The 13969-nt window shown below is 41.8% G+C and overlaps 1 protein-coding gene across 1 annotated transcript in view; it reads left to right on the top strand.

Moving 5' to 3' along the window:
* pappa2 (pappalysin 2) overlaps window positions 1–13969 on the top strand; it is a 59501-nt gene that overhangs the window by 7938 nt on the left and 37594 nt on the right. The window contains exons 3-6 of the mRNA XM_036966716.1: window positions 3943–4091; window positions 7099–7392; window positions 7776–7968; window positions 8206–8336. Coding sequence (XP_036822611.1) covers window positions 3943–4091; window positions 7099–7392; window positions 7776–7968; window positions 8206–8336 — 767 coding nt within the window. The remainder of the gene's footprint in view (window positions 1–3942; window positions 4092–7098; window positions 7393–7775; window positions 7969–8205; window positions 8337–13969) is intronic.

Here is a 13969-nt window from a genome sequence, read left to right on the forward strand (position 1 = left end):
GTCTGATCCATTTCACAGATGTGAGAGATCAATAGACCATCTATATACATGTAAAGTTTGTACTCATTCAAGGATTTTTCTTTGTTTTTACTATTTTCTACATTGTAGAATAATAGTGAAAACATAAAAACTATGAAATAAAACATATGGAATCATGTAGTTGGTTACTACACATATGGAGTCATCGTGTAGTAACCAAAAAAGCGTTATGCAAATCAAAATATATTTAATATTTTAGATTCTTCTAAGTAGCCACCCTTTGCCTTGATGACAGCTTTGCACACTATTGGCATTCTCTCCACCAGCTTCACCTGGAATGCCTTTCCAACAGTTTGAAGGAGTTCCCACATATGCTGAGCACTTGTTAGCTGCTTTTCCTTTACTCTGCGGTCCAACTCATCCCAAACCATATCAATTGGGTTGAGGTCGTGTGACTGTGGAGGACAGGTCATATGATGCAGCACTCCATCACTCTCTTCTTGGTCAAATAGCCCTTACACAGCCTGGAGGTGTGTTGGGTCACTGTCCTGTTGAAAAACAAATGATAGTCCCACTAAGTGCAAAACAGATGAGATGGCATATTGCTGCAGAATGATGCAGTAGCCATGCTGGTTAAGTGTGCCTTGAAATCTAAATAAATCACTGACAGTGTCACAAGCAAAGCACCCTCACACCATCACACTTCCTCCTCCAAGCTTCACGGTGGGAACCACACATGCAGCGATCATCCGTTCACCTACTCTGCGTCTCACAAAGACACAGGGTTTGGAAGATTAAATCTTAAATTTGGACTCATCAGATCAAAGGAGAGATTTCCACCGGTCTAATGTCCATTGACCCCAAAAATAATCTTCTTATTATTGGTGTCCTTTAGTAGTGGTTTCTTTGCAGCAATTCAACCATGAAGGCCTGATTCACGCAGTCTCCTCTGAACAGTTGATGTTGAGGTGTGTCTGTTAACTCTGTGAAGCATTTATTTGGGCTGCAATTTCTGAGGCTGGTAACTCTAATGAACTTATCCTCTGCAGCAGAGGAAACTCTGGGTCTTCCTTTCTTGTGGCGGTCCTCACGAGAGCCAGTTTCCTCACAGCGCTTGATGGTTTTTGCGACTGCATTTGAAGAAACGTTCAAAGTTCTTAACATTTTCCGGATTGACTGACCATGTTTTAAAGTAATGATGGACTGTCATTTCGCTTAGCTTTTTGAACTGTTCTTGCCAAAATATGGACTTGGTCTTTTACCAAATAGGGCTATCTTCTGTATACCAACCCTACCTTGTCACAACACAACTGATTGGCTCAAAGGCATTAAGAAGGAAAGAAATTCTACAAAATAACTTTTAACAAGGCACACCTGTTAATTGAAATGGATTCCCGGTGACTACCTCATGAAGCTGGATGAGAGAATGCCAAGCGGGTGCAAATCTGTCATCAAGGCAAAGGGTACTTTGGAAGAAGCCACTGCTCCAAAACCGTCATAAAAAAGCCAGACTACAGTTTGCAACCGCACATGGGGACAAAGATCATACTTTTTGGAGAAATGTCCTCTGGTCTGATGAAACAAAAATAGAACCGTTTGGCCGTAATGACCATTGTTATGTTTGGAGGATAAAGGGGGAGACTTGCAAGCCGAAGAACACCATCCCAACCGTGAAGCACGGGGGTGGCAGCAGCATCATGTTGTGGGGGAGCTTTGCTGCAGGAGGGACTGGTGCACTTCACAAAATAGATGGCATCATGAGGAATAAAAATGATGTGGATATATTGAAGCAACATCTTAAGACATCCGTCAGGAATTTAAAGCTTGGTCGCAAATGGTTCTTCCAAATGGACAATGACCCCAAGCATACTTCCAAAGTTGTGGCAAAATGACTTAAGGACAACAAAGTCAAGGTATTGGAGTGGCCATCACAAAGCCCTGACCTAAATCCTACAGAACATTTGTGGGCAGGAATGAAAAAGCATGTGTGAGCAAGGAGGCCTACAAACCTGACTCAGTTACACCAGCTCTGTCAGGAGGAATGGGCCAATATTCACCAACCTTATTGAGGGAAGCTTGTGGAAGGCTACCCGAAACATTTGACACAAGTTGAACAATTTAAAGGCAATACCAAATACTAATTGAGTGTATGTAAACTTCTGACCCACTGGGAATTTGATGAAAGAAATAAAAGCTGAAATAAATAATTCTCTCTACTATTATTCTGACATTTCACATTCTTAAAATAAAGTGGTGATCCTAACTGACCTAAGACAGGGAATTTTTACTTGCATTAATTGTCAGGAATTGTGAAAAACTGAGTTTAAATGTATTTGGCACGGTGTATGTAAACTTCAGACTTCAACTGTATATGTTAAATTGGGACTCCTTTCCCAAACTGATTGTTGGGGTTTATATTTTCATTTGAAGAAATATTTTTGCTGAGAGTACCTGGGCACTAATAATACATTTGTAGTGCAGTCAGTCAGTGTGTTGTTTTGCACAGTGAGGGAGGGATGGTATTTGTACTTTAAAGAGCAACAACAGCAGCTAAAAAGCCAGGTCCCTAGACAGATATAAAATTAAGTGTGTGGAAGGCATGAGCGTAGAACTGACTTCTGATTTATAGCTTGCAATGATGTAATCTCTCTTTATTACTTGCCAAAGTTTTTCCTACCTCTTACCCTTCACTAAAACTGTATGAATTGCGAATCCACCCGAGATGCAAATGCTTCATAAAACAGGGCTCTCTGGAATATCTGCAGCGCAGGTCTTTAAAAGGCTCTTGACCTGAGCTGGTTGGAAAAGTGCAATCTGTTGACTGCAATCCAGAGTTTTAGAATAATTAATGCAGGGATGACATTTTGATGGCATCTGTGGAGTGTACAATTTTATCTTTGGCTCTGGGATTTTTGGTATTTTTCTGTTTGAATTATGGTCCAGGTTATCTGCAGCTCGGCAATAGAACTCAATCCCTAGCCAATTGCTGTCACTACACAAATGTGTTGTTCAAGCAGACAGAGAGCCAGCCATGAGGAATGGCCAGGTACATGAAGAATTTGGCAACACAAGAAAGTGAAAGGAAAAACGAGGAGGACATTTTAGCCATTAATGCTGGGATATTCCCCTGCTGCTGAGGGGATCCAGAATTGGTGGTTTGAATCTGTTTGCAAGGCAAACTGGGTGGTTCTCAAAAATCACTTTTTCTCCAACAATGAAAGAATCAGGGTTAAAATTAAGCATGAACAGAATGGAAAAAAGATACATGATCTTTGAGTACGGTTCTACAGTCCCAGTTCAGATCATCCAAGAAACACAGACGATTTTGAACATAATTCTATAAAATTTGTGCGGTATAACACTTTTTTAAAGGAAGTAGGCAATGTAATACCCCCTTTCCAGGTGTATTGTTTTGGAGTGCCAGTGTTGTAAGAAGTTTGTTTATGAATATTAGACTTCTCAACAGACTCAATCTTGTCCAAAGCTATACTGAATGGATTATATCAACCAAAACAGTGCTTCAACATGTAGAATTCAACATAAACAATCAATGATTTATTAAAAACAATACATCTGTATTTCATACGTTATGAATATGCATTATGAAGCTCATTTGACATAATGATAAATTGGAGCAGATTGGTACAGCTTTTGCTTGTTTAATGAAACTTGAATGTAAGGCAGGCTACACTTGGTCAGTTCTTGGGTGGGACACATCCAAGAAACAGTAGGTGGTTCAATTAATGGGCTAGACTATTTGGCAGGTTTGGAAAGGGCATTTCAAACGAATGGGCCAGTGATAGGTGCAAAGGCTTTCCAGCTATAACAGCAGAAGATCAAAATGACGTGACATATTCTAGAGTAAGGATTGTGAAAACAAACTGTCAAATTGACCCAGATTAAAAGCAGGGAATACAAGGGGGAAAAAATGCTAATGACATATACTTCTTCTCCCTGTTGCAGAGCCTATATGAGTGTAAAGGAACTGAAAGAGGTGTTGCACCTGAGCAGCACAGACACCCTCAATGTTTTCTTTGCCAACAACTCAGCCCGTGAAGAGTTAGCAGGGGCTGCAACCTGGCCATGGGCAAAGGAGGCCCTCAACCATCAGGGTAAGCTACTGCTACACCCCTTCCTTCTGTCTTTACCTGAATCAAACACAAAGGTCATTGAGCTACACAATCCCTTCAAAATGATATGCATGCTAAAACGTGCCAAACTGGATTACATTGCCTCCCACTGGATTGTGTTCAGTAAAAGTTACACCAAAGTAAAAAGCAGAAGAGGTGCAGGTAGGCATTGCCCTTGTCTTCAAAATCTGGTTATGATTCTCTCTCTCCCCATCTCATTCTCACACTCCCTCCCTCCCACTCATTCACTCTCTTCCTTCTTCACTCTCCCCCTCACTATCCTCATCTCTTGCCCTCCACTCTTTGTTCTCAGTATTAGCCGTAGCAAGATTAATGAGCCTTAATCCTGGGTATAAAAGAAAACACTTGTAGCGTGCATAGATTTCCCGGCAGATTGCCTCCTAATGATTAGGGCTTTCCACTGTAAAGACAATCCCAACAACAACCAAACAAAAACCAGAAATGCCAGGGTAATGCCCTTTTGCCATTTATACATCGCTGCCAGCCCATTTGACTGTTTAAGCACTCGTTAAAGCTAAGAGTTTTCTCCTCACATCCAGCTCTTTCATAAATCCAAACTTTACCTGAAGTGGGAAGGTATTTTTCTAATTGGTTTGGCTGGTATTATTTTGGCTGTGTATTACTAAAGAAATTGCTCTACCAAATAAAAAAAGACTGTACTATGTTACAGTCAAGTTGCTTCTTGTAAATTATCCTTTCGTCTTCTATTCTCGTCTGTGTATTCTCTTCCATCTACTGAAGAGCTTTAAATCACTCACAAAGAGTGCTTGGCCGGGGAGTGAAACCCCTTTAAAGTATTATTCTCTGTTCAATCAGGTTTGTTGTTGTGTTCCCTCTGGGTTGTGTCTTACCTCCTGGCACATTCATTATGGGCCCTGGGGATGGCGTGCGGAGCATTCCAGCACAGATGTCCTTTTCTTCGTCCTCAGGGTTGAACTGCATCAACAAGCCAGTCAGTGTTTTGGGCTGGGCTTTCTCTGATGTGTCCCTGATGGACCGTCGTCTTGCAGGTTTCCCTCCCCTCTTTGAACCCCATAGCTCCCAGAATTGAGGATATTTCACTCAAAGCCATGAATGATACGAGGAAAGACGCAGTGGTGCCACGACTGTAAGAGAGAAGAGAGACTTTGTAGTGTCAGTTGTGTAGTTACTTTTCACAGTCTTATTTTGTAACAAACTGTCAAGCTTGTATATCAGATGACACAGGAATATATATAGTGGGGTCCGAAATGATTGGCACCCTTGATAAAAATGAGCAAAAATTACTGTATAAAATAAATTATTAAAATACTGAGCTATATTGTATGCTCAAAAAATTGGGGAAATTGTATACTTCTTGTACAATTGCTCAGAGAAAGAGGTTTTGTTTAACAAGTAATACTTTTTTTCTCTCAAAAAGGTAGGGTTCAAAATCATAAAATTAATTCCCTTCAATGCCTCAATACCTTGTGAGAATAAGGGCACTGAGCCTTGTTCTAAAAATTTTTATGAGTTGGAGAACACAGTGGGAGGGATCTTAGCCTATTCCTCCATACCGAATCCTTCCAGATCCTTGATATCCTTTGTCAGCACTTATGGACTGCCCTCTTCAATTCAAAGCACATGTTTTCAATGGGTATCAAGTCCAGAGACTGAGATGGCCATTGCAAAATTTAGATGTATTTTTTATTTTTTACCAATTAATCATATATTTGTGTATTTTGATGTGGGTTATTGTCTTGCTGGAAGATCCACTTATGGCCAAGTTTCAGCCTCCTGGCAGAGGCAACCAGGTTTTTGGTTTAAATGTCCTGGTACTGGGTAAAGTTCATGATGCCGTTGACCTTGGCCCCAGGACCAATAGTCCGATAAGATCAAAGTTTCAAATCCAAGGTGAGGTTTTGAAAGGCATTGAAAACAGGGGTGTCAATAATTTTGAGAAAAAAGTATTACTTATTGAACAACATCTCATTCTCTGAGCAATTGTATTAGTATAAAATAAAATCATTTTCCAATTTGTTTTGCATATAATATAGCTCAGTATTTGAATTATTTATTTTTTCTGAAGTCACTTTTGCTCATCTTTATCAGGCTGTCAATCATTTCAAGCCCACTGTATGTTTACCCAGACCTGATGATTTATGTCTGAGGACAAACCATGAGAACCTTTTTAATGAGTCCCATCAGGACTTACGGTCAGTAAATCTTCATCTGACAAGAGGATCCTCTACCAATTAACTTCGATTGTACCAGAAAATATTCTCCACCGAAGTGAATGTTGAAGCAGAACCCTGAAATACATCTGCCACTATTTACAGGCTATAAATGTGCTATTAAAGTGAAGTTGTCTCAACGGGCCCAGCGGATGTCCTCACAAATTGAATAGTGTTTCTAATTAGAAAACAAATAGCATTTTTATTCTATTCCAGCTCTTAAAGTTAATATTGGGCAATAACCACTGCTTCCATATTCCATAAATTACATCATAAGAAATTATGCAAATTATTTCTGGGGATAGCACTATACTTGTTTCTTACATGCTGAGTTAAAACTGCTGACGGGTTGCCTCATGTCTAAGTGGTTATAAATGTCACATCGTTTAAGGTTTTTATGACATTAGTTGCTTATAAAACCAAATGTTAACATGTTATTATTCAGAAGCTTGTCAGACAAAATGTGTTCGACTGTTTGCTTGAGATGGCAAGCTTGACTAGCTAGTCAAGAAACACACAGAAAACATTGACACAGTGAATGAAATAGACATAAATAGAGATTGTGTCTGATTCATCTTCACCCAGAACAATTGATGTCCCACTGTGATCATGGAGCTAGATCCATCGTCTGGGATAGAAAGTTATTTACGGGCTCTAAGAAATACCACCTAGCTATTTGGGAAGCAACAAAGGCAGACTATTTCAGCTATCTCACCACCTGTTGAGTTCTGTTAGAGTGGTAACATGACACCGATATCATCCGATCCTATCCACAGGTGGAATGGTGCTCAATCCATCCTACTTTGGCACCGTCGGACACAATAACACAATGATCCATGAGATGGGCCATATCTTTGGACTGTATCATGTCTTCAAGGGGGTCAGTGAGCGGGAGTCCTGTGATGACCCCTGTCAGGAGACCACTCCCTCCATGGAGACAGGAGACTTATGTGCAGACACGGCTCCTACACCAAAGTCAAAGGCCTGCCATGACCCTGGCTATGTAAACGACACCTGTGGGATAACGCTCTACCAGGACACACCATACAACAACTACATGAGTTACACAGGTAGGTCTACTGTAACCTCTCTGCAATGCTGTCAACATAAGCTAGACTGCATCCCAGTTTATCCCTTCACAGTGCACTACTTCTGACCTGGGCCCTATGGTCCCTGGTCAAAAGTAGTACACTATAAAAGGAATAGGGTTCTGTTTGGGACACATCCCTAGAATGAGGCTGTGGTGCTGTATTCCTACTGCAAGACCACAAAGGTCTACTGTATATACAGTATTAGGTTACGTCCAAGTGTATTGCATTTGGACTAGGGATTGCATAGTATTGATCATTCATCCACATCAAACTTGAGTGATCAAAATTCTCTTGGCTGTTTAATGTTAGATGATTTCCGCTGGGAACATTGACTCTACTCTATTTTCACTTCTTCTCCTGAGACGATAACTGCACCAACCATTTCACACCAAATCAAGTGGCTCGGATGCATTGTTATATGGATCTAGTCTACGAGAACTGGCTGAAAGGGAGAAGGCCCACCCCCATCCCTCTCAAGCCCATGGTGATAGGAAAGAGCTCAGATTCGGTCTCCATTCATTGGCTTCCACCTGTAAGAGGGCCACTTCATCAAAGGTAGAATAATTGTGTAGCTACATTTTTTCTCATATCAACATTAATGAGATAGGATGCATCCCAAATGGTTTCAATTCCCTACATAGCTCACTACTTTTAACCAGTGCCCATTGGGAGCCCATAGTGCACTATAAAGGGAATAGGGTGCCATTTGGGATGCAGATCTAGATATTCATGAATGATTATGACAATTGAAAATATTTTCTGATACTTACATTTGAGCAACTCTATTGACAGTTCTCCTACAGTGGATAGTGTAAACTGCAGGGACTGTGAGGCAGATGGTGTGTTCCATCAGTATGCCTATGAGGCCACCTCGCCACGGGTCTGTGACTCCTCTGGATACTGGACACCTGAAGAGGCTACTGGTCAGTATTTTTCTTTAGCCACTCATGGGCCTGTGTGACTCAGATTGGTGGCGCATGCCACTTGCAACATCAGGGTTGTGGGTTAAATTCCTGATGAGTCCACCCATAACAACATGTATGCATGCACCTCTGTAAATACATTTGTATAAAAGTGTCTGATAAATGGCATATACTATGATAATTACATTGGCCACTAGTAAACAGTCCAGGAAAGAAGTCTCAGAGCTTGCACACTCAGTGACATGTCTCTGACACCCCAAACACATAATAAAGTAGGCATGTATTCATTGTCTGAAAAAAATGACTGATTTTAGTGTCCATTTTGAACATACACAAAACATTCAGTTACAGTTTAGTTTCTGTCTTTCTGCCAGGGGGTCCCCTGTTCTCCTGTGGGTAAGGTGCATGCAAGGATAAAGACTGTCTGGAGAAAAATACGATAATCATTAAATGATAATTGCCAGGCTAAATAACTTATTATTGGCAGGGTCAACTTTTGGTAATGTTGGGTGCTGTGGAACATTAAACTGTCATAAAAATGATGTATCCTGTAGAGCTTTAAAACCTTTTGCTTTATGTAACAGTTCCTTATTATCCCAATCAAGATTCTTTGAGTGTACAGAAGCCCAGTCTTTTGACATTACGTGTATAAACTCTTTATAAAATTCGACGAAAATATGTGGAAATTCTCAGATGGAATTTATGCTTTGAAAAGAGACACAGAAATCAAAATCAAGTTAAAATTAAATCAAATGTTATTTAGCACATGCTTCATGAACAACAGGTGTACACTAACAATGAAATGTTTACTTTACAGGCCCTTCCCAACAATGCAGAGAGAAAAATATTGAAAATATTAACACATTGAATAAATACACAAAGAGTAATGATAACTTGGCTGTATGCACAGGGTACCAGTACCAAGTCTATGTGCAGGGGTACGAGGTAATTGGAAGTAAATATGTACAGTACATATACTATAGGTAGTGGTAAAGTGACTTGGAAACACGATAGATAACAGTAGCATCAGCATATGTGATGAGTCAAAAGAGTTAGTGCAAAGAGAGTCCATGCAGATAGTCCGGGTAGCTATTTGGTTAATTATTTATTTAATAGTCTTATGGCATCGGGGTATAAGCTGTTCAGGGTAATGTTGGCTCCAGACTTGGTGCATCGGTAACGCTTGCCATGTGGTAGCAGAGAGAATAGTCTGTGACTTGGGTAGCTGGCGTCTTTGACAATTTTTAGGGCCTTCCTCTGACACCACCTGGTATAGAGGTCCTGGATGGCAGGGAGCTCGGCCCCAGAGATGTACTGGGCCGTGCGCACTACCCTCTGTAATCCCTTGCAGTCGGATACCATGCAGTTCCCATACCAAGTGGTGATGTACCCAGTCAAGATGCTCTCAATGGTGCAGATGTAGAACTTTATGAGGATCTGAGGGCCCATGCTAAATCTTTTCAACGTCCTGAGAGAGAAGAGGTGTTGTCGTGCCTTCTTCACAACTGTGTTGGTGTGTGTGGACCATGTAAATCCGTTAGTGATGTGGACACCGAGGAACTTGAAGCTCTCAACCCCCTCCACTACAGCTCTGTTGATGTGGATGGGGGCGTGCATGGCCCCTCCATTTCCTTTAGCCCACAATCAGCTCATTTGCTCTTGCTGATGTTGAGGAAGAGGTTGTCGTCCTGGCACCACACTGCCAGGTCACTGACCTCCTCTCTATATGCAGTCTCATCGCCAGGCCTACTCATCGTCAGACACTGTCGTGTCATCAGCAAACTTAATCATGGTGTTGGAGTTGTAATATACGCAATTGTGGGTGAACAGGGAGTACAGGAGGGGACTAAACACCCACCCCTGAGGCGCACCCATGTTTAGAGTCAGTGTGGGGAATGTGTTGTTGCCTACCCTCACCAACTGGGGACAGCCTGGTTAGGAAGACCGGAGGATCCAGTTGCAGAGGGAGGTGTTCAGTCCCAGGGTCCTGAGCTTAGTGATGAGCTAGGAAGGCACTATGGTGTTGAACACTGAGCTGTAGTCAATTAACAGTATTCTCACATAGTTGTTCCTCTTGTCCAGGTGGGAGAGGACAGTTGGAATGCAATAGAGATTGTGTCACCTGTGGATCTGTTGGGGCGGGATGTGAATTGGAGTGGGTCCAGGGTGTCTGGGATGATAGTGTTGATGTGAGCCATGACCAGCCTTTCAAAGCTTTTCATGGCTACAGACAACAAAGTCAAGGTATCGGAGTGGCCATCACAAAGCCCTGACCTCAATCCTATAAAGAATGTGTGGGCAGAACTGAAAAAGCATGTGCGAGCAAGGAGGCCTACAAACCTGACTCAGTTACCCCAGAATTGTCAGGAGGAATGGGCCAAAATTGACCCAACTTATTGTGGGAAACTTGTGGAAGGCTACCCGAAACGTTTGACCCAAGTTAAACAATTTAACGGCAATGCGACCAAATACTAATTGAGTGTAGGCAAACTTCTGACCCACTGGGAATGTGACAAAAGAAATAAAAGCTGAAAAAAATAATTCGCTCTACTATCATTCTGACATTTCACATTCTTAAAATAAAGTGGTGATCCTAACTGATCTAAGACAGGGAATTTTTACTATGATAAAATGTCAGGAATTTATTTGGCTAAGGTGTATGTAAACTTCCGACTTCAACTGTAGGTATTATGGACTGGGTTAGGGAGAGGTTGAAATTGTCAGTGAAGTCCCCTGCCAGCTGGTCAGCGTATGCTCTGAGTACACGTCCTGGTAATCAGTCTTGCCCTGCAGCCTTGTGAATGTTAACCTGCTTAATGAAAGGTCCTATTCACATTGGCTACCGAGAGCGAGATCACACAGTCATCTGGAACTGCTGGTTCTCTCATGCATGGTTCAGTGTTTCATGCTTCGAAGTCAGCATAGAAGGCATTTAGGTCATCTGGTAAGCTTGCTTCACTGGGCAGCTCACAGCTGGGTTTTTCTTTCAAATGTTTGATAGTTTGCAAGCCCTGCCACATCCGATGAGCATTAGAGCCGGCGTAGTAGGATTCTGTCTTAGTCCTGTATTGATGCGTTCCCTGTTTGATGGCTCATCGGAGGTTGTCATAGGATTTCTTAAAAGCGTCCGGATTAGTGAGAACTCTCCATGCATTACTTTTAATAACAATAAATACAATTATAGCATTAGCCAGGAGAAAAGAATGGAATCTATAATTCTGGGGGAGACACACAGTCTGTTGGCTTTTTTTGTGTACTGTAGTGTAGTTTATGGGAGAGAGTTCTATTACCTGCTTGTCCATGTTTAAGCCATGGAGTTCATTCATGGGCCTTGAGAACTTCTGCTAGAACAGGAAAACAAAAGTTTTATCAATTTAAAAATTAATGAGGCCTTTTGTACACTGAGTGTACAAAACATCCTAATATTGAGTTGCACCCCCTTTGCCCTCAGAACACCCTCAATTTGAGCATGGCCTCTACAAGGTGTTGAAAGTGTTCCACAGGGATGCTGGCCCATGTTGACTCAGATATTTTTTAAAATAAATATTAGATGACGCTTATCCAGACACACATGTCTAAATTGATGGGTCATGTGAAAGAAATGCTATAACCCTCAGCCACATATTGCCAAGTGGATGGGTCTCTACAGAAGGTGTAAACGTACAAATGGTTACTTGCATAGAAGCAATATCAGAAATAGATAGCGTCAATATAAATAAAAGAATATACAGTATGTACAAGAACATTATCAATAACAATTTCAGTGATAGATGAGGTAGTTATATGCATAAATAGTAACTGCAACGTATGGTGTGTGTTAGGACAGAGTCATTTGAATAGAGGCACTGCAGATAGTGCTGATGACTGGTCCGTGCGAACCACGCACGAACAAGGGAATCTATATCCGGAGAGCCTGTTTCTGTCCTGCCCTTGACTTTGGTGCAGGGCATGTGTTGCCCACAGCCTCTTCGTCGCAAAACTCCCATATCTTCTCAAAAACATAAGTTTGTCTAGCTGTGTCCAGTCCAGGTGGTGCTTGTACAAGCAGAACATCTATGGGAGGAAGGCTGTCAGCTTTGCGCAGCAGCTGAAACCTGGTCCCGACTGAGTCCGAATGCTCCTTGGCGACCACAACACCCGGCTCCAGAGCATCGAAGCTGTAAAAAAGGAAATAACAAAAAAATGAAGACATTACAACATTGCACAACATCAACTCACCTCCCATGTTTAGATTATTGTATATATTTTTTATTTATTTCACCTTTATTTAATCAGGTAGGCTAGTTGAGAACAAGTTCCCATTTGCAACTGAAACCTGGCCAAGATAAAGTACAGCAGATTGACACATACAACAACACAGAGTTACACATGGAATAAACAAACATACAGTCAATAATACAGTAGAAAAAAAGAAAAAAAGTATACATACAGTGTGTGCGAATGAGGTAAATAATGGAGGTAAGGCAATAAATATGGTGACAAAGTAATTACAATATAGCAATTAAACACTGGAATGGTAGATGTGCAGAAGATGACTGTGCAAGTAGAGATACTGGGGTGCAAAGGAGCAAGATAAATAAATACAGTATGGGGATGAGGTAGTTGGATGGGCTGTTTACAGATGGGCTATGTACAGGTGCAGTGATCTGTGAGATGCTCTGAAAGCTGGTGCTTAAAGCTAGTGAGGGAGATATGAGTATCCAGCTTCAGTGATATTTGCAGTTCGTTCCAGTCATTGGCAGCAGAGAACTGGAAGGAAAGGCGGCTAAAGGAAGAATTGGCTTTGGGGGTGACCAGTGAGATATACCTGCTGGAGCGCGTGCTACGGGTGGGTGCTGCTATGGTGACCAGTGAGCTGAGATAAGGCGGGGCTTTACCTAGCAGAGACTTGTAGATGACCTGGAGCCAGTGGGTTTGGCGACGGGTATGAAGCGAGGGCCAGGCAACGAGAGCATACAGGTTGCAGTGGTGGGTAGTATATGGGGCTTTGGTGACAAAACGGAAGGCACTGTGATAGACTGCATCTGTCACGCCCTGACCTTGGAGATTTTTATGTCTCTATTTTGGTTTGGTCAGGGTGTGATTTGGGTGGGCATTCTATGTTCCAAAGTCCAGGGTCGGTAGGATGGTCAGTTGTACGAGGGTATGTTTGGCAGCATGAGTGAAGGAATAGGAATGTTGCGAAATAGGAAGCTGATTCTAGATTTCATTTTGGATTGGAGATGCTTAATGTGAGTCTGGAAGGAGAGTTTACAGTCTAACCAGACACCTAGGTATTTGTAGTTGTCCACATATTCTAAGTCAGAACCGTCCAGAGTAGTGATGCTGGATGGGCGGGCAGGTGCGGGCAGCAATCGGTTGAAGAGCATGCATTTAGTTTGACTTAAGATAAGAAGAATAACCTCATACAATGCAATGAAGATTATATTCACCTGAAGTGCTGGTACTGCTTGAACTGTAGCAGCTTCCTGAAGTACGGAGTCAGGTGTTGTTACTAGCCATAGCTTTCCACCAGCACTGTACCATCCTCCAGTCCAACCAGCTTTGGAATGTTGACCCCTGTCACAGTGCTGTCCTTCACAACATCAGCAATCTCAGACAAAGTGTTCCCTCTGGTTTTTATGAAGCGCTGC

The sequence above is a fragment of the Oncorhynchus mykiss genome, chromosome 28, assembly GCF_013265735.2.
Source record: "Oncorhynchus mykiss isolate Arlee chromosome 28, USDA_OmykA_1.1, whole genome shotgun sequence".
NCBI classification, from domain to species: Eukaryota; Metazoa; Chordata; class Actinopteri; order Salmoniformes; family Salmonidae; genus Oncorhynchus; species Oncorhynchus mykiss.